Genomic DNA, 23,554 nt, shown 5'->3' with positions numbered 1-23,554 from the left:
GTGAATCTGCCATTCTGTATTCCTAATTCTCAAGGTCAAAGAACCAACCCGCTTCAGAAGTCTTTTCTGAAGAGGCTGAGGGAACGTATTTTGAGAACAAAAGAGACGTAAAGCAGGAGATCCACCTTTTCTAGAACAACTTCATTTTGGCACAAAACACACGACTTATCCTGGGCTATGGCATCACCGTGTATATGCAAAACACCACGTCTTCAGGTTGGTCCCCAGATTTCAGGATACCCTCAGCTTGGCCTTTTTCTTCTCTGCTCAAGGAAGCTGATAGGCATTGCACCGCCCACTCCCCCGCTTCTAGCTGGGTCCTTCATAATCCTTTGCTTCTGGACCATTCCGTAACACGTATGTCACACAGCCAGAAGCAACTGTGAACACAGCTCTGTAAGGGCATCAGTTTTAAAGGAAATTGTAGGTTTCACAACATACAAAGGCACCTTTTTACTGCTTTGGTCAGTGGCAGGAGACCTTTAAAAACTGAGTCTTTCTTTCTCAACTTCAAAACACATTAAGGTTCAAAACACCATGAGTGTATAATTACACTGTTTTACAACCCCGGTTAATACAGGACACCGAAGACAGTTATCTGTGTGTGTGTTTTTAAGTTTATTTATTTTGAGAGAGAGAGAGAGAGCCAGAGCGCGCGCATAGGGGAGAGGCAGAGAGAAAGGGAGAGAGAACCCTCGATTTTCCTGAGAATATCGAACTGTCAGTGCAGAGCCCAATGAGGCTCCAACTCACAAACCATGAGATCATGACCTGAGCTGAAATAAAGAGTTGGACGCTTAACTGACTGAGCCACCCAGGTGCCCCAAAGATAGTTATATGAATGTCTAAAATTAGAAGAAGCATCTACTTTAGAAAGATTATTCTTACCTTTTGTGCTATAACAACCTGGCTTTCCAAAAGTTTCCGATGATCAATAAAAAAACTTCTGACACAGGATTGCCTTAGCAAAAGCCAAAAACTAAACATCCAGATTGCCCAGGTAACTTTGAATTTCAGATAAGTAACAAATAATGTTTTTTGGGTTTCTTTTAGTATCTGACCCATGCAATATTTGGAACATACTTATGCTAACTTGTTGAAGCTCACATGTAACTCAGAACCCTACACCAGTAACAAAAGGCCTTTAAGTCAGAATTCTTTGGCCCTGCTTGTGACAGAAACCCAGTGCTAACTGGCTTAAGTCAAATGGGAAATTAATTGGCTGATATAGCCGAAAATCCAGGATAGCCCTGGTTTCAGATACAGCTGGATCCAGAAGATCAAATGACATCAACACTAGGTGTCTATCTGTCTTTCTCAGAATATCAGGCTAATGTCTCCACACTGTGTCCCTCGGCTCTAGGGTTATATTCTCCCAGGATGGGCTGCCTTAGTAGAAAACAGAGCTTCTCTTTCCCAGTGGGTGCGGTGAGTGCCAAATGGAGTCTCGCTGAGGTAGCTGGGTCACGTGCCTATCTGTGAACCCGCGGACTCCAGGATTGTGTTAGTTTTCCTGTGGTTGCCGTAACAAGTCATCCAAACCGGGTGGCTTAAAACAGCACAAGTTTTATTGTCTCATGGCAGTGGGGATAGGGCTGGGCTCTGTCCAAAGCCGCTAGGAGACCATCTGTTTCTTGCCCCTTCCAGCTTCTGGTGACTCCAGGCCTTCCTTGGCTTGTCGGTGCATCACTCCAGTGGTCACACTGCCTCTGTGATCACATGGCCTCTTCCCCTCTCTAAGACCCTCTCTGCCCTTCTCTCCTATGGACATTTATGATTGTTTCCAATCCACCTGGATAATCCAGGACAAGTCCCTCAAGATCTTTAGTTTAATCACATCTTTTGCCCTCTAAAGGTCATGTTCACAGGTTCGGGGATTAGGCCATGGAAATAGCTTTTGGGGGGGGGGATGGTCACCATTTGGATTGCTATAGACATTTAGGACTAAAAGTCAGTGAGGAGGGATGAAAAAAATGGTGATGCTGGTAACTGGAGACAGGAAAAATGAATGCTGGAAAGCAAACTTGGCAAGATGTATGTGATAAGGACTTTCTATTCTATTCCATTCCATTGATCTCAGGTATTTAATATTTAGAGTGTCTCCACTGTGCTGGGCTCTGTATGTGTGTATATAATAGAATATTCTTTAGCCATAAAAAAACCCCAGGAAATCCTGGGGTACCTGGGTGGCTCAGATAAGCTTCTGACTCTGGATTTCCACTCAGGTCATGATCTCATGGTTCATGGATCAAGTCCCATGTTGGGCTCTGTGCTGACAATGGGGTTCTTGGGATTTTCTCTCTTTCTCTCTCTCTCTCTGCCCCTCCCCTGCTCTCTGTCTCTCTCAAAATAAAAATAAAAATAAACTTAAAAAGAAAAAGACAGGACATCCTCCCATTAATGACAACATGGTGTGCCTTGAGGGCATTATGCTCAAAGACAAATATTGTATGATTTCACTATATGTAGAATCTTAAAAAAACAACCAACCAGGGGCGCCTGGGTGGCTCAGCCGGTTGAGCGGCCGACTTCGGCTCAGGTCATGATCTCGAGGTTCGTGGGTTCGAGCCCCTCGTCAGGCTCTGTGCTGATAGCTCAGAGCCTGGAGCCTGTTTCAGATTCTGTGTCTCCCTCTCTCTCTGACCCTCCCCCGTTCATGCTGTCTCTCTCTGTCTCAAAAATAAACATTAAAAAAAATTAACAACAACAACAAAAAACCCAACCAACCCAACCACCAAACAAAAACCTCATAGAAAAAGAGATCAGACTTGTCACCAGAGGTGGTGGGGCCAGGAGTGGGGAATTAGAGGAAGGTGGCCACAAGGTACAAACTTCAGTTATAAAATAATTGAGTACCAGGGACTTGATATACAATGTGACGGCCAGAGCTAACGCTGCTGTATGATGTATGGGAAAGCAGTTAAGAAAGTGACTCGTAAGAATTCTCATCACAAGGAGAAATTTTTTCTTCCTTTTTAACAATTGCACCTATATGAGAAGATGGAGGTTAGCTGAACCTCCTGTGGTAGTCATTTCACAATATATATAAATCAAACGATCATGCCATATACCTTAAACTTCAATGGTCAGATATGTCAATCATTTCTCAATAAAACTGTAAAAAAGTCACTAATTACTTGCTGATAAATGAAGGGCACAATGGAACCCTACCGAGAGGGAAATGAGATGAAGGTGTGGCCCACCAGCCTAAGAAGGCAAAATATAACGAGGGGAGCCAGAAGGAACAATTAAGGGAATTTATTCTACCTGTCCCCAAACCCTGATTGTGGTCACTTACGGTCACTGGAAGATTAGAAAGAAGTGACACAAGTCTTGGGAAAAGCCAGGGTTGATGTCCAACACACCCTCGGCTCTTGCAGTCTTGGTCCAGCAGGGCAACGGTTTAATAGCAGGTAACAAAACTACCATTTGGGGCTAGAGTAGAATATTACTCTAAATTCAGTTAAGAGGTTTTGGTTCACAAAGGATCCTTTTCCTGAATTTAAGGAGACCCTGCTCATGTGGCAGTAAGGAATCTGGGTCACCTTTCTCAAGGTGAGTCTTTGTTTTGGTTGAAAACCATGTCCACCGTGAGCATTCCCTTTAGGAGTTTGTGTATTTACTCGTTTTTTGTTGTTGCTGGAATTTGGGAAGGGTGAGAGGAAGGCATTCCTTTCCTAGAAACCAGAGCTACGTAGGCTAGAGAAAAAAGATAAATCTTAAACTTATTCTTAGTCCTGAGCACATGTTAGAATTATCTGGAAAGCTTGATAACAAACAAAAACACCTACGTTTGGGCTCAAGACTCTGGGGATGGGACCCTAGCACTGAAATATCCCCAAAGCTCTCAGATCATTAAAACGCCTGGCCGAGGCTGTCAGGATCAGGAACCACTGCTAGAATTTTCTAGTCTGGATACCTTGCAGATCGTTAGTAGGTGATCCGGGAGGTGTGGCCTAACGGTGCTTCTGAAACTTCCAGGCGTTCACGCTCCCACGCTTCACCCTTAGGGAGTCCCAGAAGGTCTCCCTTGCGCAGCGTCCAGGATTCTTCCTTTTATCCACTACAAAGTCTGGAGGGTCACAGCCCGAAAAATTAAAGCTTGAGAAGGAACAGCCGTGGGGACGTTAGGAACAGGGTAGGGCTGGTGGATGAGAAAAGGCAAATTTGTGAGTCTAGACCCCCGAAGTTCCTGTTACTGGTTGGCCCCTTTCCTCTGCGTAGTTTGGACCAGGACCACCGAGCAAGGAGACGCGAGTGTGGCAAGGTGGGTGGCACTGGGTGCGGTGTCCTACATTCCGGAAACCCCCCTGCGGCCCGGGGTCGGAGTGAGGGGTGAGGGGTCGTCTCTCCCCCAGGTCCCTTTGCTCCGCGCCGCCGCGTCCCACCTTCGCGCCTCCTCTGCGGAAGCGTCGCGCCCGCTCGATGGCGGCCCTCGGAGCCGCGTCCCGCAGGGGTCGCCGGGGGGCCGCGGCCGAGGCGGGGGCGCGACGCCGGCGTCGGGGCGCGGGCCTGGGGGCGGCGGCGGGCCGGGGCGCGCGCACCGTGGGGCCGGCGTCCGGGCGCGGCCCCGGCCTCGCCTCCCCGCGCTCGCGGCGCCGCCTCCTCCCCACGCCGCCGGCGCGGTCCGGGTGCGGGGACTCGCCGCTGCGGAGGCCGGAGACGCTGCGGCGCTGGGCGCGGCGCGGGGCGCACGGCGCGGGGCGGACGAGAGCGCGAGGCCGGCGGCGGGGAAGCGCCAGGCGGCCTGGGAGCCGGGCCCGCAGCGCCGATCGGCCGCCGGAGCCGCGGCAGGAGGTGAGTGCGCGGCGCGCGTGTCCCGGCTCCGGGGCCGCCCCGGCCGCCTTGCCCCTCCCCGTCCCTCCCTGGCGCACCGCCCGCGTCCGGAGACGGTCCCCCGGCTCGCGCCCGGGCCGCAGCCCGCCACCGGAGCCCGCTCGCGGCCCGAGCCTTCGCCGCGGGGCCGCCTCGGCCTCCGGACCCCCGGCCGCCGCGAGGGGCCGTGCGAGCTCTCTGCCCCTGCGGAGACCGGTCGGGACGCGCGGGGCCTTTCTTTTTTGTTCTCCGCTTTGTCACGCGCGTCGGCATCCGAAGTCAAAGGCGTGCAGCCCCGAAGTCGCACTAGTGCCGGTCCCGCGGGCGTGACTGGCGCCGGCGGAGGGAGGGGGGCCGCGGCGCGCCGCTCACCTCCGCGTCCTGGCACTCGGGCGCCGCGCGGGTGCCCACGTTGGCAGCGGTCGCGTCCTGGCAGGTGACCGGGAGCTGGGCGCCGAGTCCCCCCGGCCACGAGCGCCACAGCGCATCCGGAGCCCGTGTCGGGGACGCTCCGGGCGCCCTCCCTTACGTGTGTTTCTCACCTTTGGCTTGTGTGGAGCATCGATAGAAGTTTTGCTCTGGTGTAAAGATAGTCTCCTGGGCTTACACGTTAGTTTCTGTTTCACACCCTGTGTGCTAGTTTAATGATTTTTTTTTTAAACACAGTAAGAAAATAACCTAGTTTGATGAATGATCTTTTCAGAGGAATTTGAGAACCCTTGTATTGGGAATGCCGTGATGTTGGTCGTTTTCAGATAGCCCCTTTCCAAATTTGCGTGACCAAACTTGTGTGGCCTTCATGGGTCTGAGATTTCCTTTGTCTGGGTTGGGGTCTTGAAGGCCCTAGGGCTCAAAATCCCGCAAATGTTGAGGGGCATTCCTAGGGATGGGTTATTAAGATGTCCCACAGCCTGATGAAATGTTTAACAACATTCTAGTGACTCTGTTTGGCTTATGGCCATCAGATTGACTCAAATTTAGGCAGCTTTAGTATTTCTGAAATTTTTGGAGCATGGGACCTGGGGAGGCGTGGAATCTCTTGGTGGTTTGGTCTTTGTGGGTCTCCTAGGGCATTCTAGCTCCTCCTGCTTGTGTTATAGAAGATTAAGGTAAGCTCATGTGATTGGGAAGAATGCAGAAACCAGTAATTTGGTAAGACTTGCTGTCCCTAGGCCAGAACTCAATTTTTAAGGCATCACTGGTCAAATAGACGTTGAATTCTTAGGATGTTTAAAGAAAACAATAAGCTGTTCCAGACGTATCTTGTTCTCCTATGGAGAGGTTTTCATGTATGTGTGTGTGTGTGTGTGTGTGTGTGTGTGTGTGTATGTGTGTGTATATATATATATATATATATATATATATTTTTTTTTTTTTTTAATTGGTTTAGTTCAAAAATGAAGGACTGTGAATGAGAGGACCGAGTGGTGGTAGGGAGTCTGGGGGGAGGGGGTGGGTTATCAGAATGGACGACGTTGCTTTCGGGAGCTAAGGATGTCCTCTCCTTTCTAATTGCTGGCCATGGGCCCACTTATTGATGGGGGATGACAAGATTTTGTATTTATATTATTTTTTGAGGGGTGGGGCAGAATGAGGATGGTTGACTGTGTCAGCCCAGGGCTCTCTATCTTCCGTTGGCTTTTGTGGCCACCTTCCCCCAGCAGGGAGGAAACTGCTGACCTTATTGAAAATCCTCTGAATGTGCAGGCAGGCTTTCTGCATCTGAAGCACAAAGGGGAGAAGGGCAGAGCCTGGGGGAGCTGCCTCTCCAGGGAAGAGTTGGAGGCATGGGGTGTCATTTCCAGAAGCCTGGGCTGAGCAGGTCCCATGGCTGAGCACCTTGGTGAAAGGGAGCTTGAAGGCCGCATGGCTCCCAGGAAGGGAGGGACGAGAGGCTCCATGCCCTGGTTTTAATTTAGTTGTATTATTTTTATTCCTTTTTTTTTTTAATGACCTAATGTGAGAAGTAACATCCATCATTTGGATAACGGAGGGGGGTGGGGGGAAGAACCTCTTATTTTTGTTGTTGTAGTTAATATAAAAAAAAAGACTGTTTTACACTTCTTTTTTTGCAGAAGTAGGAGGAATGGTCTTTATAATGCTTTTGTCTGACTTCAGAAGAGTGTTGAGTGGTATTTCCATTGCCTGCCCCCCCCCCCCCAAGAAACATTTTTAGGTTGTGGTCATTTTCTTTCCTAGACTTTTCCAGTTACTGATGCCGTTACATGAACAGTCTTGGCTTGAAGTTTAAGAACTGCTTACTAAGTTCCCAGAGTCTACTTTGCCTCACACAGAAATTTCCTACACTTTTCAGAAAAAAAAAAGAATAAAGATGCGTGCCTTCTCAGATTGTTACAATACCTTGATCTTCTTTTTCTTAAAACCCTTCAGGCCTGTGTTAATAGAACTTCCCCTAGCTAAGATTTTGAAGGTTAATTAGTGCCCGACAGGAGATAAATATCTGAAAGTACTATATGATTACAATGATACAGATTATAGTTTGCTGTGGTTTCCCAAATTTTTTGATTATTCTCATAATTAAACGAAACACTTAGGATTAATTCAGTGTTATCTAGCAGTTATCTTAATATAAAACCATGTTTTAGTTTGTTATTTATCAATCAGGGGCACGTGCTGTTATTATGGTCTTCTATCTCAAGGCCCAGTGTGCAGTCGGGGTTGGATCCCTGCTTCCCCACAGTGGAGGTGGACCCCTGTTCCAAATACTCCTTGAATTTTGAGTATTTTTTGGTCTGTTTCTTGTCAGGTCCGATTCTGTCATCATCGATTTTGCTTTGTGATGCGGCTCCTGCGGAGCTGACCAGGGATAAGAAGCCTGCACCTTCCAGGGGCTGGCTTGTGTTTGCCCATGCCTACGTTTATTGCAGTAACATTCATTTGTGCCTTCTATATGAATCTGAAAGCTTCAGCGCCCCTGTAAGGTTTGGTTTAGTTACAATTTTTCAGTCTACCTCGCTGTGCCGGGTGCTAAAATCCAAGGAGTTCCTCAGGCAGCTCAGAGGGTGGTGACTTTGACCTTCAACAGAGGGGTTGAGAATGCAGATTTAGTTTCTACCTCTCTTTGCACCCGTTAGTATTTTATGGTTGTATAATTAGGATACATATAATATATACTTCTAAGTTATTTTTATGTAATTGTTGTGTTACTGAAACATAGTTGCTCTCGCTTTTTGGATAAAAATAAAATGTAACTTTTAGGATTTTCTGCCCCGGCCCTGTGGAACATCTGCTATACCCTCTGGGATGCACGGGCCCTGCTGGTAGACTCAATTCTTACAGCCCAACAGCCATAGACCAGGCATACGTGAATGGGAGTGGTCGTGTCCCAATAAAAACTTATTTATGAACACCCACATTTTAGTTGCATGTGCCTTTCACATGTCATGAAATCTTATTCTTTTGATTTTTTTTTCCAGCCATTAAAAACTATGAAAACTAGGCTTACGGGCAGTCTACAGAAACAGGTGGCTGGCAGGATTCAGCCTTTGGGCTGCAGTTTGCCAACTCTGGATCTGGAGGAAATATTTGGGAGTTCTTGCCAAGAGGTAGTCTTGGCACTCATGTAGGAGGCGGCCTTTCTTCAGAAAATTCCAAGTGCTGGAAAAAAACACAGTGGAATTTGGTGGCTCTCATTCATTTCATTCATCCATCTTGCTCTCTGATTATTTCCACTATGTAATATTATATACACTTATTAACCTTTAAGGGTTTTTTTTTAAAGGTTTTTTTGGAGGTATAATTGGCATGTGATATTATGCTAGTTTCAAGATGTACAGTGTAATAATTCAGTCTTTGTACCTATTGCAAAATGATCACCACAGTACGTTTGTCACCACAGTTACAAAATTGTTTTCCTAGTGGGGAGAACGTTTAAGATGTACTCTCAGCAAAGTCAAATATGCAGTACAGTGTTACTAACGGTAGTCTCCACGCTGATGAAGCCTTTTCTTTATAAACCGTCAGCTTCCAGACTTGGGGAAAACATGGTGTTTATAATTGGGGGTTGAGGAAGTGAGAGGAGGAGATTCTCTGCCCTTCCTGGTAAGTTTTTAGAGCAATTTAAGAAGAGTGCAATGGACCTGGTCATTCAGTCCTAATGGTTTAGAGCAGGAGTTGACAGACTTCTCTTAGGGGCCAGATAATAAGTATTTTAACCAGTTTAGTCCTCGTAGTAACCCTGTGAGTAGATGTGGATAAGCTCTTCAACTCTGCCTTGTGGCCACAAAACCACGGTGCGCGATAAAAGGAACAGGCCTGGCTGTATTTACAGAGCAGGCCTACTACAAGGGGCTGGTATGCTGACCCCTGGCTTGGAGACCTTCTTGGGGCATCTTAGAATATCTTTATACCCTCAAAAAAATGTTGGTGACTGACAGCACCGAGCTGGGGCATTCTCAGGTCTGTTTGCTCACTGCGGGACGTCTGAACTTCCTGCTGAGCACCTCTCTGGCTGTCCAAGATCATGCGAGGCCATTTCCTTTGAGAAGGAATAAAGGTGGGGCTCTCTCACTGTTTGGAGAAGCCATCTTATTTCTACCGTGGTGATGTTGGTCTAACAAGCTGTTCTGATCTGATTGGTCTTAGGTACAGCTTTTGCCTATAGGATTAAAAACCCCCGTGTGGAGGGCTGCCCGGCTCGCCTTGATCTTGGGGTTGTCAGTTTGAGCCCCATGTTGGGTGTAGAGATTGCTTAAAAAGAAAATCTTTATTTATTTAAAAAAATTTTTTTTTAAGTTTATTTATTTTTGAGACAGAGAGAGACAGAGCATGAACAGGGGAGGGGCAGAGAGAGAGGGAGACACAGAATCGGAAACAGGCTCCAGGCTCTGAGCCATCAGCCCAGAGCCCAACGCGGGGCTCGAACTCATGGACCGCGAGATCGTGACCTGGCTGAAGTCGGACGCTTAACCGACTGAGCCACCCAGGTGCCCCAAAAAGAAAATCTTTAAAAAAACACAACCCTATGTAGAAGTAAGGACATGAGAAAAAAATAAAAGTATTTAACCAGTAGGTTCAAGGGGCCAGTGCATTTAGCAGATTGCTCATTTTCAGGTGTCTTTTCTTTTCTTTAAAAAAGTAATTAGTGGTTTTTGTCTTCTATAAAAATTTTTGTCTTCTAGGCAAACAGTAATTTTAACCAGTAGGTTGATTTTTTTTTTTAAGTTTATTTATTCATTTTAAGAGGGAGAGTGTGTAAGTGAGCAGGTATGCACAAGCAGGGCAGGGGCAGGGAGAGATGGAGAGGGAGAATATAGGGCTCGATCCCACGAACCGTGAGGTCATGACCTGAGCCAAAATCGAGAGCCGCTTAGCCAACTGAGCCACCCAGGTGCCCCTCAGTAGGTTGAATTTTAAAAATTAAGCCGGGTTTGGGGGGCACCTGGGTGGCTCAGTCGGTTGAACATTAGGCTCAGGTCATGATCTCGCAGTTTGTGGGTTCCAGCCCAACATTGGGCTCTCTGCTGTCGGCACAGAGCCTGCTTCAGATCCTCTGTCCCCACCCCCCCAACCCCTGCCCCTTTCACACGTGCACACGCTCTCTCTTTCTCTCTCAAAAATAAACATTTAAAAAAATAAAATCAAGCCAGTAGAAAGAATTGGCGGTTTTTCATGACTTCTCCAATTTACCAAGAGACTTTCGGTGCAAAAAACACACCGCTTTCTCTTTCTGCAGGAAACCTGGGCTTTCACAGAGTTCCGCTAATTTAGGTTAATCATTTTCCAGTATGTCAGATACTTGTAATCCAGTATGAGACAACGCATTGTGAAGCCTCAGTTGCAGCCAATGTTAACACGCCTGATGTGTCTCCTACCGCTGCTGCCACCCCCCAGGTCCACAGCACTTCCAGGGTGAAGGGAGGAGGGTGTTTGGTGTGCCTGCCACCTGTAAACCGTGGCTCTGCGTGACCGTCTCAGTGTTCCTCAGGCTTCGGCATTTCCTACCTGGAAGTGCCCTTCAGTTGCAGTCCCGGAAGTTGGCGCTGAAGCACCTTACCGGCCGGGGGTTCGGTGCTGGCCTCCCTTCCGCATCTCACCCTCTTACCTGGGCGGCCCTGTGTCCATTGGGAGCCCAGGGCTTTCCTAACTGTGCCTTCTGGGCAGCCGCACCCCTTCCTGGCCAGCCAAGCACTGGGTCGTAGTGAGGGGCTTCCTGGAACCTCTCTTTTTCACAACGTGGTCCTGGTCGGGGGTGCTCCTGCTGCAGCGGGAGCGGGGAGCCAGCGCCGGTGATGGGGGTTACTGTGCTTCGGGACAGCAGAGTCTACAGGAGGAACACGTCAGGCTGGTTCCTTATAAAGCAGCATGGTGGTGGAAGGAAGACATCCGTCACCTTTTTGTTATAAGATGAGAAGACTCGCTGTAGAAATGGTTTCTTAACCCTCTTTCCATCTCTAATAATAATAGCATTTATTGAGCAGGTACTATGCGCCTGATGTGGTTCTAAGCCCTTCTCCTATCTCAACTCATGCAGTCCTTACGGTAACCTCGTGAGGAGGAGAGTGATGCTCAGATAGGTCCTGTGGCCCCCTGACAGGTGGAACCAGGGCCCCACACTGGCCAGCAGGTTCCAGAGTTTGTTCTGTTAACACTGCCCTGAGCTGCTTGCTGCTAGCACAGCACCTGTCTCCTGGCGGTTGCTCAGTATCTTTTTAGTTGGCTGGCTCAAGAAAGGAGACTATTGAATGATCATCAGAACGCTTCCCTGGAAGTGAGAATTGAGTCTATACTTATAGTTTTCAGACTTGTAGGCTACCCATCCGTTGACTTCTATCTGCTGGGATAACAAAAGGTCATCCAAGGATCCCATCTAGAAATATAGTCTTAGGGAATTAAGTATATGATAAAGATAGGCTTTCGAAGCCCAAGGTAAAAACAGATTTTTCAGTAAAGGGTGCTGACAGAACTGACTAGCCATTACAAAACAAACAAACAAACAAAAAACACCACAAAAAAAAAACACAACCTGTATTTTTTTATTTTTTTTTTTACCTCTTACATCAAAAGGGAATTCCAAGTGGATGAAAGATTTAAATAAATATATGAGACCATAGGTATGTTGAGAGGAGATATGGATAAATGTATTTCTAAACTTAGAGTAGAAAATGTCTAAGTATAAACAAAATCCAGATTCAATAAGAGACTGACACGATTAGGTTACTTTAAAACACCACCCACAACTAAAAACTATGGGCAAACGATTTCAAAGAGAAAGTCAAGGAACAAATGAAAAATTGAGAAAAAAAAGATATTCCCATGAAAGACAAAAGGTTTGTTTAACAAAGAGCTCTTACGGATCAACAAGATGAACACCGAAGTTTAAATATGGACAGAAAATATGAAAAGGCATTTTACCAAAATGAACATACAGATCACCAGTAAATGAAAAGATGCTCATTTATGCTTATAACTAAAGAAATGTTTTTTTTTTGTTTTGTTTTGTTTTTTACTATTTATTTTGAGAGAGCGAGTGAGCCAGGATGTGGAGGAGGGAGGAGGAGAGGGAGAGGAGAGAAAGAGTCTCAAGGAGGCTCTGCACTGTCAGCACAGAACCCTGGATGGGGCTTGATCCCATGAACTGTGAGATCATGACCTGAACTGAAATCAAGAGTTTGGACGCTTAACTGACTGAGCCACCCAGGCGCCCCAAGGAATGTATTTCTTCTTAAGTAGATAGACTCCATGCCCATTCATGGGGCTTGACCTCACAGCCCTGAGGTTAAAAGTCATGTCCTCTACCCGCTGAGCCAGACACGTGCCCCAAGAAATGTATTTTAAAATATCATTACTGATGAGATTGCCAAATGTTAAAATGTTTTATTTTGTGTGTTATTGTGTGAGAGAACAGACATTTCTCATACTACTAGTGTATTTACTAGAGTAAATTGTTGGAACTGCTTTGGAAGCCAATATAGTAAGAGCTATCAAAACATTTTTTTTTAGAGAATTTGGATTTATAAGAGAGTTGCAAAAACAGTACGGAAGGTTCCCATGTATTCTTCACCCAGCAATCCCCTTAATTAGTTGTCATGTCTCTATGACAGTTTGTCAGTCTTTCCCTTGCTTTTCACGATCTTGACACTTCAAAGAGTGCTAGTCAGGTGTTTCGTAGAAGGTCCCTCAATTTAAGTTCCCCTGAACTTTTCTCCCGGTGCATCGTATTAGGCGTTACGTGATGTCAGCGTGGCTCAATGGTGACGTTTACCTTGATCACCTGGCTAAAGTGATATCTGCCAGGGTTCTCCACTGTGTGCCCGTTGTAGTTTGCTAAATATTTAGGAGGCAATAAGATTTATAAGTTTTTTTTTAATGTTTGTTTATTTTCGAGAGAGCGAGAGTGCGCATGTGCACAGGCAAGCAGGGGAGGGGCAGAGAAAGAGGGGGACAGGATCCAAAGAGGGCTCTGTGATGAGGGGCTTGAACTCACAAACCATGAAATCATAATCTGAACTGAAGCTGGACGCTTAGCCAAATGAGCCACCCGGGGGTCCCAAGGGCCATCAGTTTTAAAGGCCTATGACCCCGCAGTACCACTTACTGAAATTTATCTCCACCTGTCTGTGATTTATTTCATCACCTGCAAAATGGGGGTGACCAGTGCCCCTGTCGGAGCTGATGGGAAGATTCAGTGAGCGCTGTATTTGAAACACTTGATCAGTGCCTCACACACAGTAAGCTCCTTGCTGGTTCAGCCTCTCTTCCCAGAGCCCCTGGAAGCCAACTGTGTTTGGAATTCAGAATTCAGAGGATAATAAGATGTGCTTATATATCACATGACAGCCCCAGCAGGGTCATAACCAGACACTAATGCTTCTGCAGCAAAACATACGAATATTCACATGAAGGGAGAAAGATAAAGACTCTAAGTAGCTTCAGGTGAGTTCTGATCGGACCTTGATCTGAGTTCAGGTCAGGTTTTGTTGCTGGGTAAGTCTTTTAAAATCCCTTTGGACTTTTAGAGCCTTTTGGATTTCAGGATTGTGGGTGAGGGATGGCACCCCTGGATAGGAGTTTGCAGACACAAACGTGGATGTGAAAGGTGTTCGTGGCAGCATGGTTGGAAATAAGCCTGGAAAACCCCGAATGATCCTCTGTAGGAGAGTGGTTAAATAAATCCTGGCACACAGTGGTGCCCCATTCAGACCTTTAAAGAGAAAAAGGCACACCGTAATCTGCCTCTAGGAAAAGTACGATAAGATATATTACTAAATAATTGACATTTACAGAACAGTGTGAATGATCTTGTTTGCACTTAAAAATGTGTCACTGCTCGTTTATGCATTAAGAAACATCTAGAGTGACCTCTAGAAGAATTGCTGTGTATTAGAATCCCCTGGGAAGATTGAAAAATACCAATACCTGGGTCCTCCTCTGAAGCTGTTGAATTAGAGGGGCGCCTGGGTGGCTCAGTCAGTTAAGCATCAGACTTTTGCTCAGATCATGATCTCACGGTTTGTGAGTTCAAGCCCCACTCTGTCAACACAGAGCCTGCTTTGGATCCTCTGTGCCCCTCTCTGTCTGCCTCTCTCTCTCAAAAATAAACACTAAAAAAAACCCAAAACAAAACCCTTTAAAGCCACCCAGTTGGAAGTGGAGGAGTGGGGCCCGTGCTTGGGTCCCAGGCAGTGCTGGTGTCCTGCAAGGGTTGACATCACCTGGAATACAAGGGGTGATGACATCAGGTGGGAGGAGGGAGTCTTTGCACTGTGTTTTTCTCCCCAGTTGTACGTGTAGTTATATATATATATTTTTTTAAGTTTAAAAAGTATAAAAAGACTTTTGGATGGAAATCAGATATAAGGCAGTGAAAAAACACACTTTCAGCAGATACATAGAATTTTCCAGAAGTTCAGGATTTCTGAGCATTACTCTCCTTTAATAGGTACATGCTTGCTGATTGCAACTGATAATCGATTTTTAAAAAAATTCTTTTCCTCTTTCATCCTGAGAGAGCAGAAGCTGGTGAGGAAGGCACCAGCAGAGGCTGAGGTCAGTTCTGTGCTTCAGCATTCTGGGGGTGCTTTATTTCAGGTGAGTCGCCGAGATTGTGCATGTCTCCATTTAGACTCCCACACTAGTACTAATTATTCAGAAGGAAGAGGTCTGCCGGTGACACACTTAGAAATACTTTAGGGCTAGAGCCGGCCCTGTCAGCTCTTCTCTGTGCTTACTCACATGAACTTAAGCTGGGGGTTGAGTCCCACATGGTCTTTGATTGCCCCTCCTCTCCCCCCCTCGCCCTTCACACCTCCCTCCTGCCTCCATTGTGGCCTACACCTGGCATAAAAAGGTCCCTGTTCTCAGAGATGCCTTTTGTTGTGCGTGCCACCCTCCCTCTGATAAGGTCTCATTTTATTTTTTTATTTTATTTTATTTTTTTCAACGTTTATTTATTTTTTGGGACAGAGAGAGACAGAGCATGAATGGGGGAGGGGCAGAGAAAGAGAGAGACACAGAATCGGAAACAGGCTCCAGGCTCTGAGCCATCAGCCCAGAGCCTGACGCGGGGCTCGAACTCACGGACCGCAAGATCGTGACCTGGCTGAAGTCGGACGCTTAACCGACTGCACCACCCAGGCGCCCCTAAGGTCTCATTTTATCTGGCTCAGCAAAGCCATCTGGAAAGGTCGGCTTTCCTTGTGCGTTGTGCCCAGTGCTGGTGTCTAGGCAGACCTGGTCTTGGGTGGAAGCCCACGGACAAAGCTGATGTCTCCCTTCTTGTAGAGGCCATGTCTGGGCCTCTCTGGAGAAGGGGATCGCTCCGTGCAGTTCTCCTGCTTAACGTGGACATGAACCCAGAGAGAGAAGCAGGCATTCAGAGCAAGACTGGGCCAGTGCCTCACTCCTGCTGGCAGAGCCCTACGGGGGGCGGGCGGTCCACTTACTCCGTGGGAATCCACAGTCCTCGGCGCTTTCCCGGCTTTGCTCACCAAATGCTTTGATTGGGTGTCATTAGTAATTCTGTCCAGCGTGCAAAACCCTCTCTTATTAGGCCTCAAATAAAAAAGTCCTCTTTGGGGAATAAATCAGAAATGGATTTTTTTTTTCCCCTAAAGTGATGCGGAAGCATTTCATATTTGCTACTGCTGTTCACAGAGATGATTAATTCTCAACCTGTACTGGAGAGGCAGATACTACGCTTTTCCCCATTTTACAGAGGAGGAAACAGGTGCACAAGAAGTTGTTATGTGCCCGAGGTCTCGAGCCAGCAGGTGATGGGTCTCCAGGACGATGCTCACTCCCACGAGCCTGTCCTGGGGAGGCTGGCCCACCCCCTGGGGGCACACATCAGCGTGGGCTCGGGGTGCACTGCCCACGCGGTCTTCTCCTTGGATGGCTTCTCCTCTTTAGGCGAAAACGCCTTCGTGTTGGCTGTGAGGGTGGATGTGGCCTGCTTCGGGTCCGGTGCTGCTGGCGTGGAGGCTTATTTGCTTGTTTTATTTGGCAGATTCTCGCGCGGCCTTTGAGATGATGGGCCTGGGAAACGGACGCCGGAGCATGAAGTCGCCGCCCCTGGTGCTGGCCGCCCTGGTGGCCTGCATCATCGTCCTGGGCTTCAACTACTGGATCGCCAGCTCCCGCAGCGTGGATCTCCAGGTGTCTTGCTGGTTTGTTTGCATGGGTGTCTGAGAGTATTTAAAGTTGCCAAGTGGTGGGGTCTGACGGGTTTGCCATTCACTACCCCCTCAAGCACTACACTCAATGGCTTGAACGCTCTCTACCCTGAATTGGGGCCTCCACATATCCCTGCCCCCTGCCCGGGGCCGGGCTTTGCACACCAGCTGTGCCCTGGGGGGGGGAGGGGACCTCTTTGCTGCCGGAGCAGCCCTCTCTGCTTTTCCTGTGAGCGGACGATTTTCATTCGAGCCACTGGGGCTGGCTCTGGGAAGGCCGCTTACTTGATTACACTGACTGCAGCCCATCCGGTCCCCCAGTCCTCTCTAGGTCTCAGCGGTGTTGGGAATGTATGTGCATAATGCATGTGAGAAATGTGTATGTAGAGGTGCCACTTGTTACTGGCTGCTGCCAGTAACATCGTATCAATCATATCATCCGTATCAATTAAGGATATGCATTTTAGTTTTCCATTTTGTTGTTGGTCATCGTGGGTCAGGCAGGTGCTACACAATGACAGAGAGTCTCGTTGACCAGACTCCTGTCAGGTGCCTCTGACCCCTCTTCCCCACGAGGCCTCCGTCTTGGCCTCCCTCCACCCCTCCCGTCTTCAGCCGGCCCAGCCCACTTAGCAAAGAATCCTGCTAAGTCATCCCTACCTCCCAGTATCTGATCAGGCACCCGCTCCCTCTTTCTTGAAGTCTGACCCCTTGGCCTGCCTTTAGCAAGAAATCCGCCTGCCCTCCGTGTCTCCTCCTAATACTGTCCCACCACGGACCCCTCACTCTGTTGGCTCTAAACCCTTAACTGCCCTGGCTGTGTTCACAGTGGAGCCGGTCCTCTCCCCTGCTGCATAGACATGACCCCTGTTGCAGGAGTCTTGAAGGAAGTTTTCCTTGCCATGTTAATGGTGTCAGAATACTTTTTAACAGCGCTTACATACACTGTCTTCTTTTGTACACGAACTCTAAGTGTGGGACTTTATTTTCCCCATTTCCCCGGGGGGGTGCAGGCCGAGGCACAAGAGCAGCTGGGATTCCATCCCAGTCTTTCCAGTGGCAGAGCTTGGGCTCGCAGCCATGAAACCCCATCCCATCTGAGCGTCCCCACGCCTGCCTGCCCGGGGGGGGGGGGGGGGGGGGGGCGGTGCTTTCATCTGATCTTCCACTGGAGCCGTTCTCTGGGCAGACGTGGGCTTGGTGTCCAAGGTTGAGGAACTGAATTTGTCTTCAGAGGATTTGTCTGCCAAAGAGTTAAGTGCTCTGTCAGCAGGGGAGGGAAACGGAACTAAATATTTGAGCACCTGGTAAAGCGTGAGGCCCTTTATGTACTTACCTCATTCCAGCCTCCCCGAGTCCCTGGGAGGGGTGCGGTGGTACTTCCTTGGAGGTCACAGTGGCCACAAGGAAGCCCAGAGAAGTGAATGCCTCTACTTATAACACTTGTCTCTCTCGAAACCCTGTCGTAGCTTCTGCACAATTCACTTCCAGTGTTGTTCTTAACAGACAGAACCCCTTAAAGCACATTTTTGAGAGGAAGTGGTTTATTCTCCAGGAACACAATTTCCAGAAATTCCATGTGGGCTGTGCAGAACATGCAGAGAAGGTCTGGGGCACGAGGCCTCTGCCCAGTTAGGAGTGGGGAGTGTCTGGCTGGGGAAGGGGACTCAGGAGGAAAGGTCCAGCAGGACTGTCCATGGGGCCCTGGGGCACCTGTGTGCCACGTGTTGCTGGCTTCTGGGAGGGAGAAGCCCTCCAGGGACGGCGTGGGGTTCTCCCTCACATGCTGTGGGGTCCCTGTAGACGCGGATCCTGGAGCTGGAGGGCAGGGTCCGCAGGGCAGCCGCGGAGAGAGGTGCCGTGGAGCTGAAGAAGAACGAGTTCCAGGGAGAGCTGGAGAAGCAGCGGGAGCAGCTTGACCGGATCCAGTCCAGCCACGACTCGCAGCTGGAGAGCGTCAACAAGATATACCAGGATGAAAAGGCAAGACCCGCTTTGCTTTCCCCTCAGTTCTGTTCCAGATGCCAGTTGAGACAGCGTCGGGTTCGTCTCAGTGGGAGAATGAGCGACCGTGTGGGGACTTTTGTGATGATGTGGCATGGGCCTCTTGACCATGCTGACACACTGACTTTTCCCAGTGCCGTACGTGGTGTCCCTGTCTTCTTTATTTTGTGCATGAAAGTTGTGTCTCTTCATCCCCTTCCCCAGTTTCACCCATCCCTCACCCCCTTTCCCTCTGGAAACCGCCAGATGGTTCTCTGTGAGTCTTTTTGCTTATTTTTAGATTCCGTCGGTAAGTGAAATCCTATGACCTATTTGCCTTTCTCTGGTTTGTTTCATTTAGTATAATAGCGCCTAGGTCCACCTGTGTTGTTATAAACGGCGAGATTTCATTCTCTTTTTATGACCGAGAAATATTTCGTTGTACGTTTGTACCACGTCGTCTTCGTCCATTTGTCTATCGATGGACACTCGGGCTGCATCCATACCTCAGCTGTCGTGAATAATGCGGTGAACATGGAGTGTCTTTCCAAATTAGTATTTTTGTCCAGGTAAATACCCACAAGTGGAATTGCTGGATCATATGGTATTTCTGTTTTTAATGTTTTGAGGAACCTCCATATTGCTTTCCACTGTGGCTGCACCAGTTTACATTCCCACCAGCAGTGCAGGAAGGTTCTTTTTCTCCACATCCTCGCCAACACTTGTTGTTTCTTGTCTCTTCGACTTTAGCCATCTGACAGTTGTGAGGGGATATCTCACTGTGGTTTTGGTTTAGAGAAATACTCTTCATTTACGACATTCGCAAATGTGTATTTCTCCTCTGGAAATTGTTCCAGTTTCAATGTTGTTAGAGTAAATTGCTTCTGAATTTTTCTTCATTTATCTTGTAGGTGGGTGGCACTATTTATGCTCCTTAACTCCCCTGGAACTGATTAGAATAGGACCCAGGCATCACTCACAGTGTGTATGCAGAACCCCTTAAGGCAGATTTCGGGGAGAAAGGAGAGTTCATTCTGCAGGAATAGAGTTGGCAGAAACTCCATGTGGGTTTTGCAGGATGTGAAGAGAAGGTCTCTGGCCTCCAGGCCTCTGGCAGGTTGGGAAGGAAGAGTGTGGTGGGAACTGGGGAGTGTGGGGCTGGGAGGGGACCCGGGAGGGACCAGCAGGACTGGGCGGAGATGGGCTCCTTCTCCGGCCAGGGCCAGCTGGGGTCTAGAACCGGTTCTCCTGTGCAGGGAGGGAGGAAAAATAAGGGGGGTGTTTCAGGTGTCTGTCTGCCTGCTTCGACACTCCTGTGTGTGTACATGTGTCATTACCTAAAAACTGAACTCTCCTCCTTAGGAAGAGTGGCCTTTTACTCTGAGCCTCTGGCCTTTCTATGTTTTTATTTTTAGGCTTTTTCTTTTTGAAACGGTAGTGATGGGAGATAGGGTGTGTGTGTGTCCGTGTGTGGTGTTTGGTTGTTGCTTTTAGGTATCCTTGTTTTCATTTATTTATTTTTCATGTGTATTCATTTTTCGAGAGGGGGGGACAGAGTGCGAATGGGGGAGGGGGAGAGAGAGAGAGGGAGACACAGAATCCCAAGCAGGCTCCAGGCTCTGAGCTGTCAGCACAGAGCCCGATGCAGGGCTTGACCCACAAACCGTGAGATCATGACGTGAGCTGAAGTTAGATGCTTAACTGACTGAGCTGCCCAGGCCCCGCCCCCCCCCCTTTTTTTAATGTAAGTATCTTTGTTTTCTTAACTCCGTCATCTACCAAGTGCTTTTGAAATTTTATCGTCCTGTGAAATCCAAAATTCTGGGCGTGATAATCTCTCTGTTCAGTCTCCTCCAAACTTCTGAACATTTCATGTGTGTTGCGTGAAAGTGTGAGTGCACGTTTTGGGTGGGGAGAAGGAAAAGAGGTTGTGGGTTAATTTCTGCTCGTGGGCATTCTGCTCGGGTGTGGGTACACGCTAGTTTGGCTCCAGAGCCCTGTAAAATGGGCGGCAAACAACCAGGTTTCCCATATCGGGTGGGCAGACTCCTCAGAGAATGTGCTGCATAAAATCGTTTGTTCCAGAGAATTCTAGGTAATGCAGTCAGTGAAGCATCATCCCACAGGTGAGTCCTCGAGATAGAAATGCTGGTTCATTTAAGTATAAGCCGATGTGGAGATAAGATGACAAGCTTGGAATTCTTTGAAATATGACTGAGCAGCTGTTTCCTGGAAACGTCTCCCTATATAAGAAGAAACGAGAGGGAACGTCTTCCAGCCAGAAACCAGGTGACTCTTTCACCTTGGTCCTTTTTTTTTTTTTTTTTTTCCTTAAATGTTTGTTTATTTTTGAGAGAGCACAAGCAAGGGAGGGGCAGAGAAAGAGAGAGTAAGAGACAGAGGATCCAAAGTGGGCTCTGTCCTGACAGCAGGACACCCGGGAATCACGAGATCATGACCTGAGCCAAAGTCAGATGCTTAACCTATGAGCCACCCTCACCTTAGTTCCTAATGCTTCAGTTTTATGACTTCTTTTTAAAAGGGGGCGTAATGCAAGGTCTTAGCTGTCCTGCCACACGCCCAATAAGAATTGTTTGGGGGTTCAAGGTGGGGGGAGGCTCTTGTAGTTGCAATAAACAACTCACGGTAGATACTGAAAATCGAGGAGTCCCAGTAAAGAGGGTGAAACACACATTTGAAAGACAGACACTGGGGAAGAGTAAGTCTCTTTTCATTTGGAGTTTTGAACTTTTAGAATATGTGATAGAAAGTTGGTTTGATTTTGGGCGTGGGGGCCTAGTTTCTTAGCTCTAGGAGGATCTAAGCTATAACTCGGTGTGGTGGTAAAAGGCATGGGGTGTCCAGTCAGGCAGACCTGGGTTCAAATCCTGTTTTCCGTAGCTCCATGATATCGGGCAAATCACTTAAATTCTCTGGGCCTGTGTTTTCAGCTCTCGACTGACAATAACAGCAGAATCACTGTTACGCTTTGTGAGGTTTCAGTGAGATAATATTTATGAAAGGCTTAACGCAATGCTTGACAAGGACTAGCAGCTCAAAACCCAGTAGCTGGTGTTGCTACAACTAACCCTAGTGATCATAGTTAACAATAACAGCACAGACACAGGGGTAGTAGTAAACCACAGCATCAGTGGTAGTAATGCTGTTCTTTTTGGTAAGGACCTTTTTCCCCCCAGTTAAAACCGTGAAACAAAACCGTCCTACCTTTAAGAAAGGATTGAAAAGATGCTAGGGTGTCCATGAGAACCAAGAGCGAATACCGTAGCTGGGCCACAGAAAGAGTGTCCTAGTGACAGTCACCACCCCAGCGACGAGAGCTCACGTTCGCGGAGTCTCTGCTTAGCCAGGCACCAAGGTAAGCATGCCACAGGGATTGTTCCCTGAATTTCTCTCAACCGCCTCATGAGATCGCCAGTCAGGCTCAGAGAATTCGTAGCCATCCCCCAGGACGAGGCCTAGACCCTGGACAGCCCCCCGGTGGGCCTCCCTCGGCTCTGCAGACACAGGGCCATGGTGAGGGGGGGCTCTCCAGAGCTCTCCATCGTCTAAATAACACGGGGGGGGGGATGGGGGGGCCGCAGGAAACCAGTCTGGCCCAAGTCCAGAGTTGTTGAAGCTTGGGTGATGGGATACTGTGTGTATCTCTATGCTCCAAAAGACCACAGTATTCCAGCTAGCTCTCCTCTGGCCCCAATTCCAAATTCTCTGGCAAAAACACCTGATTCTTTCAATATGGCCAGGAAGTTCGCAGAGAAGTGGGGCTGGTCTGTCACCCATGTATGTTATTCCCCGCCCCCCACCATAGGTATATATATGTACATAATGTATATGTATGTTTATGTTAGGAGGGGAGCACCTGTAGTTTGAGTTGGAATGAGGCTCTTTCTCGGAATGATCAAGAGTCACCTGGTGGTCTAATAGATCCCCTGGCTACGTATGGCTGTTGACCACCTAAAATGTGGTTAGTGGGCCTGAGCAACTGAGTTTTGAATTTTATTTAGTTCTAACTACATTTAAATAGCCATATATAGGACAGCACAGGTGTGAATGATAGAGGCAGAACTCTGGTAATAAAAAGGCTGGGTTTGGCTGCTGATTAATAGTCTTGTTCAGTGGGAGAGCAGTTGGGCCAAGGCTTGGTCTTCTTAGCTTCTCTGGTGTCTTTTGCCTTTTGCTGTTTGGTTCAGAATTGGGCCTTGGGAGGTGAGGTCACCTTGTGATTGGGCGACCGGTCTCCCTGTGAATGCATCTGTCGCTCGGATGCTGGGTCTCAGAGACTATTGAATTTTTCTCAAAAGATGATGCACACACGTGTGCAGCCGTTTCTAAGTGCTCAGATCCTTGCGATGCAGGTAGCTCATCTGGAGAACGGTGACGGAGACTCTGGGCGTTTTGCAGTATTGCATTTTTAAAAATAAAATTGCCTTACCAGGGTTTTTATTTTCATTTCTTTGACCCTCAAATCTGATTCCTCAATGAAATGATTTTAAGTAGAGGGCAGTAAGTTATGGGCATTATGATTAAAAGATAGAATTCTTTTTTTTTTTTTAAGTTTATTTTGAGGGAGAGAGTGAGCGGGGGAGGGGCAGAGAGAGAGGGGAGAGAGAGGCTCCATGCTGAAGTGCTGAGCCCAACACAGGGCTCGATCTCATGAAGTGTGAGATCACCACCGGAGCCGAGATGAAGAGTTGGACGCTCAACCGTCTGAGCCACCCAGGCGCCCCGAGAGATATAATTCTTTAAAAATAATCTAGCAGTGTTGTTACAACGTTAATTGATGTTAATACTTTTTTTTTCCTAAGGTATTTCTTACATCTTTACCCACGTTTACTGGAATCCTGGAAATTTTTTAGGAGGGGCGCCAAGTTGGAAACTTACTGCTCACCACTTTTTCCCCCGAGGTTGCCAGCTCCCCCAGAGTGGGAATATGGGTGTGTGTGCAGCGCCTCAGCTCCGAGGCCAGCTTGCTCGGGCACCCCTTCCCATGTCGCCCGGAACGGGTGGGCCCCAGTGTGAAACCTCACGTGAGCTCCGGATAGCCGTGCCATGGGTCTGTAACAAGACCTAGAACAGTGTTACTTTGCAAGCAGGAACTGCGGAGA

At 48.0% G+C, this 23,554-nt stretch overlaps 1 protein-coding gene across 2 annotated transcripts in view; it reads left to right on the top strand.

Moving 5' to 3' along the window:
* The first annotated feature begins 4,209 nt into the window (after positions 1–4,209).
* The window catches only part of GOLM1 (golgi membrane protein 1), a 57,591-nt gene continuing 38,246 nt past the window's right edge, over positions 4,210–23,554 (top strand). The window contains exons 1-3 of one of the 2 annotated variants that reach the window (XM_030294493.2): positions 4,210–4,267; positions 16,283–16,431; positions 18,252–18,431. In XM_030294493.2, coding sequence (XP_030150353.1) covers positions 16,303–16,431; positions 18,252–18,431 — 309 coding nt within the window. In that variant the 5' untranslated portion in view covers positions 4,210–4,267; positions 16,283–16,302. Of the gene's footprint in view, positions 4,268–4,716; positions 4,798–16,282; positions 16,432–18,251; positions 18,432–23,554 lie in introns of those variants that run through there. The other variant, XM_030294492.2, reaches the window with a different exon arrangement.

Source organism: Lynx canadensis, chromosome D4 (assembly GCF_007474595.2).
Source record: "Lynx canadensis isolate LIC74 chromosome D4, mLynCan4.pri.v2, whole genome shotgun sequence".
NCBI lineage: Eukaryota > Metazoa > Chordata > Mammalia > Carnivora > Felidae > Lynx > Lynx canadensis.
This window is presented reverse-complemented; position numbering and strand designations above follow the sequence as displayed.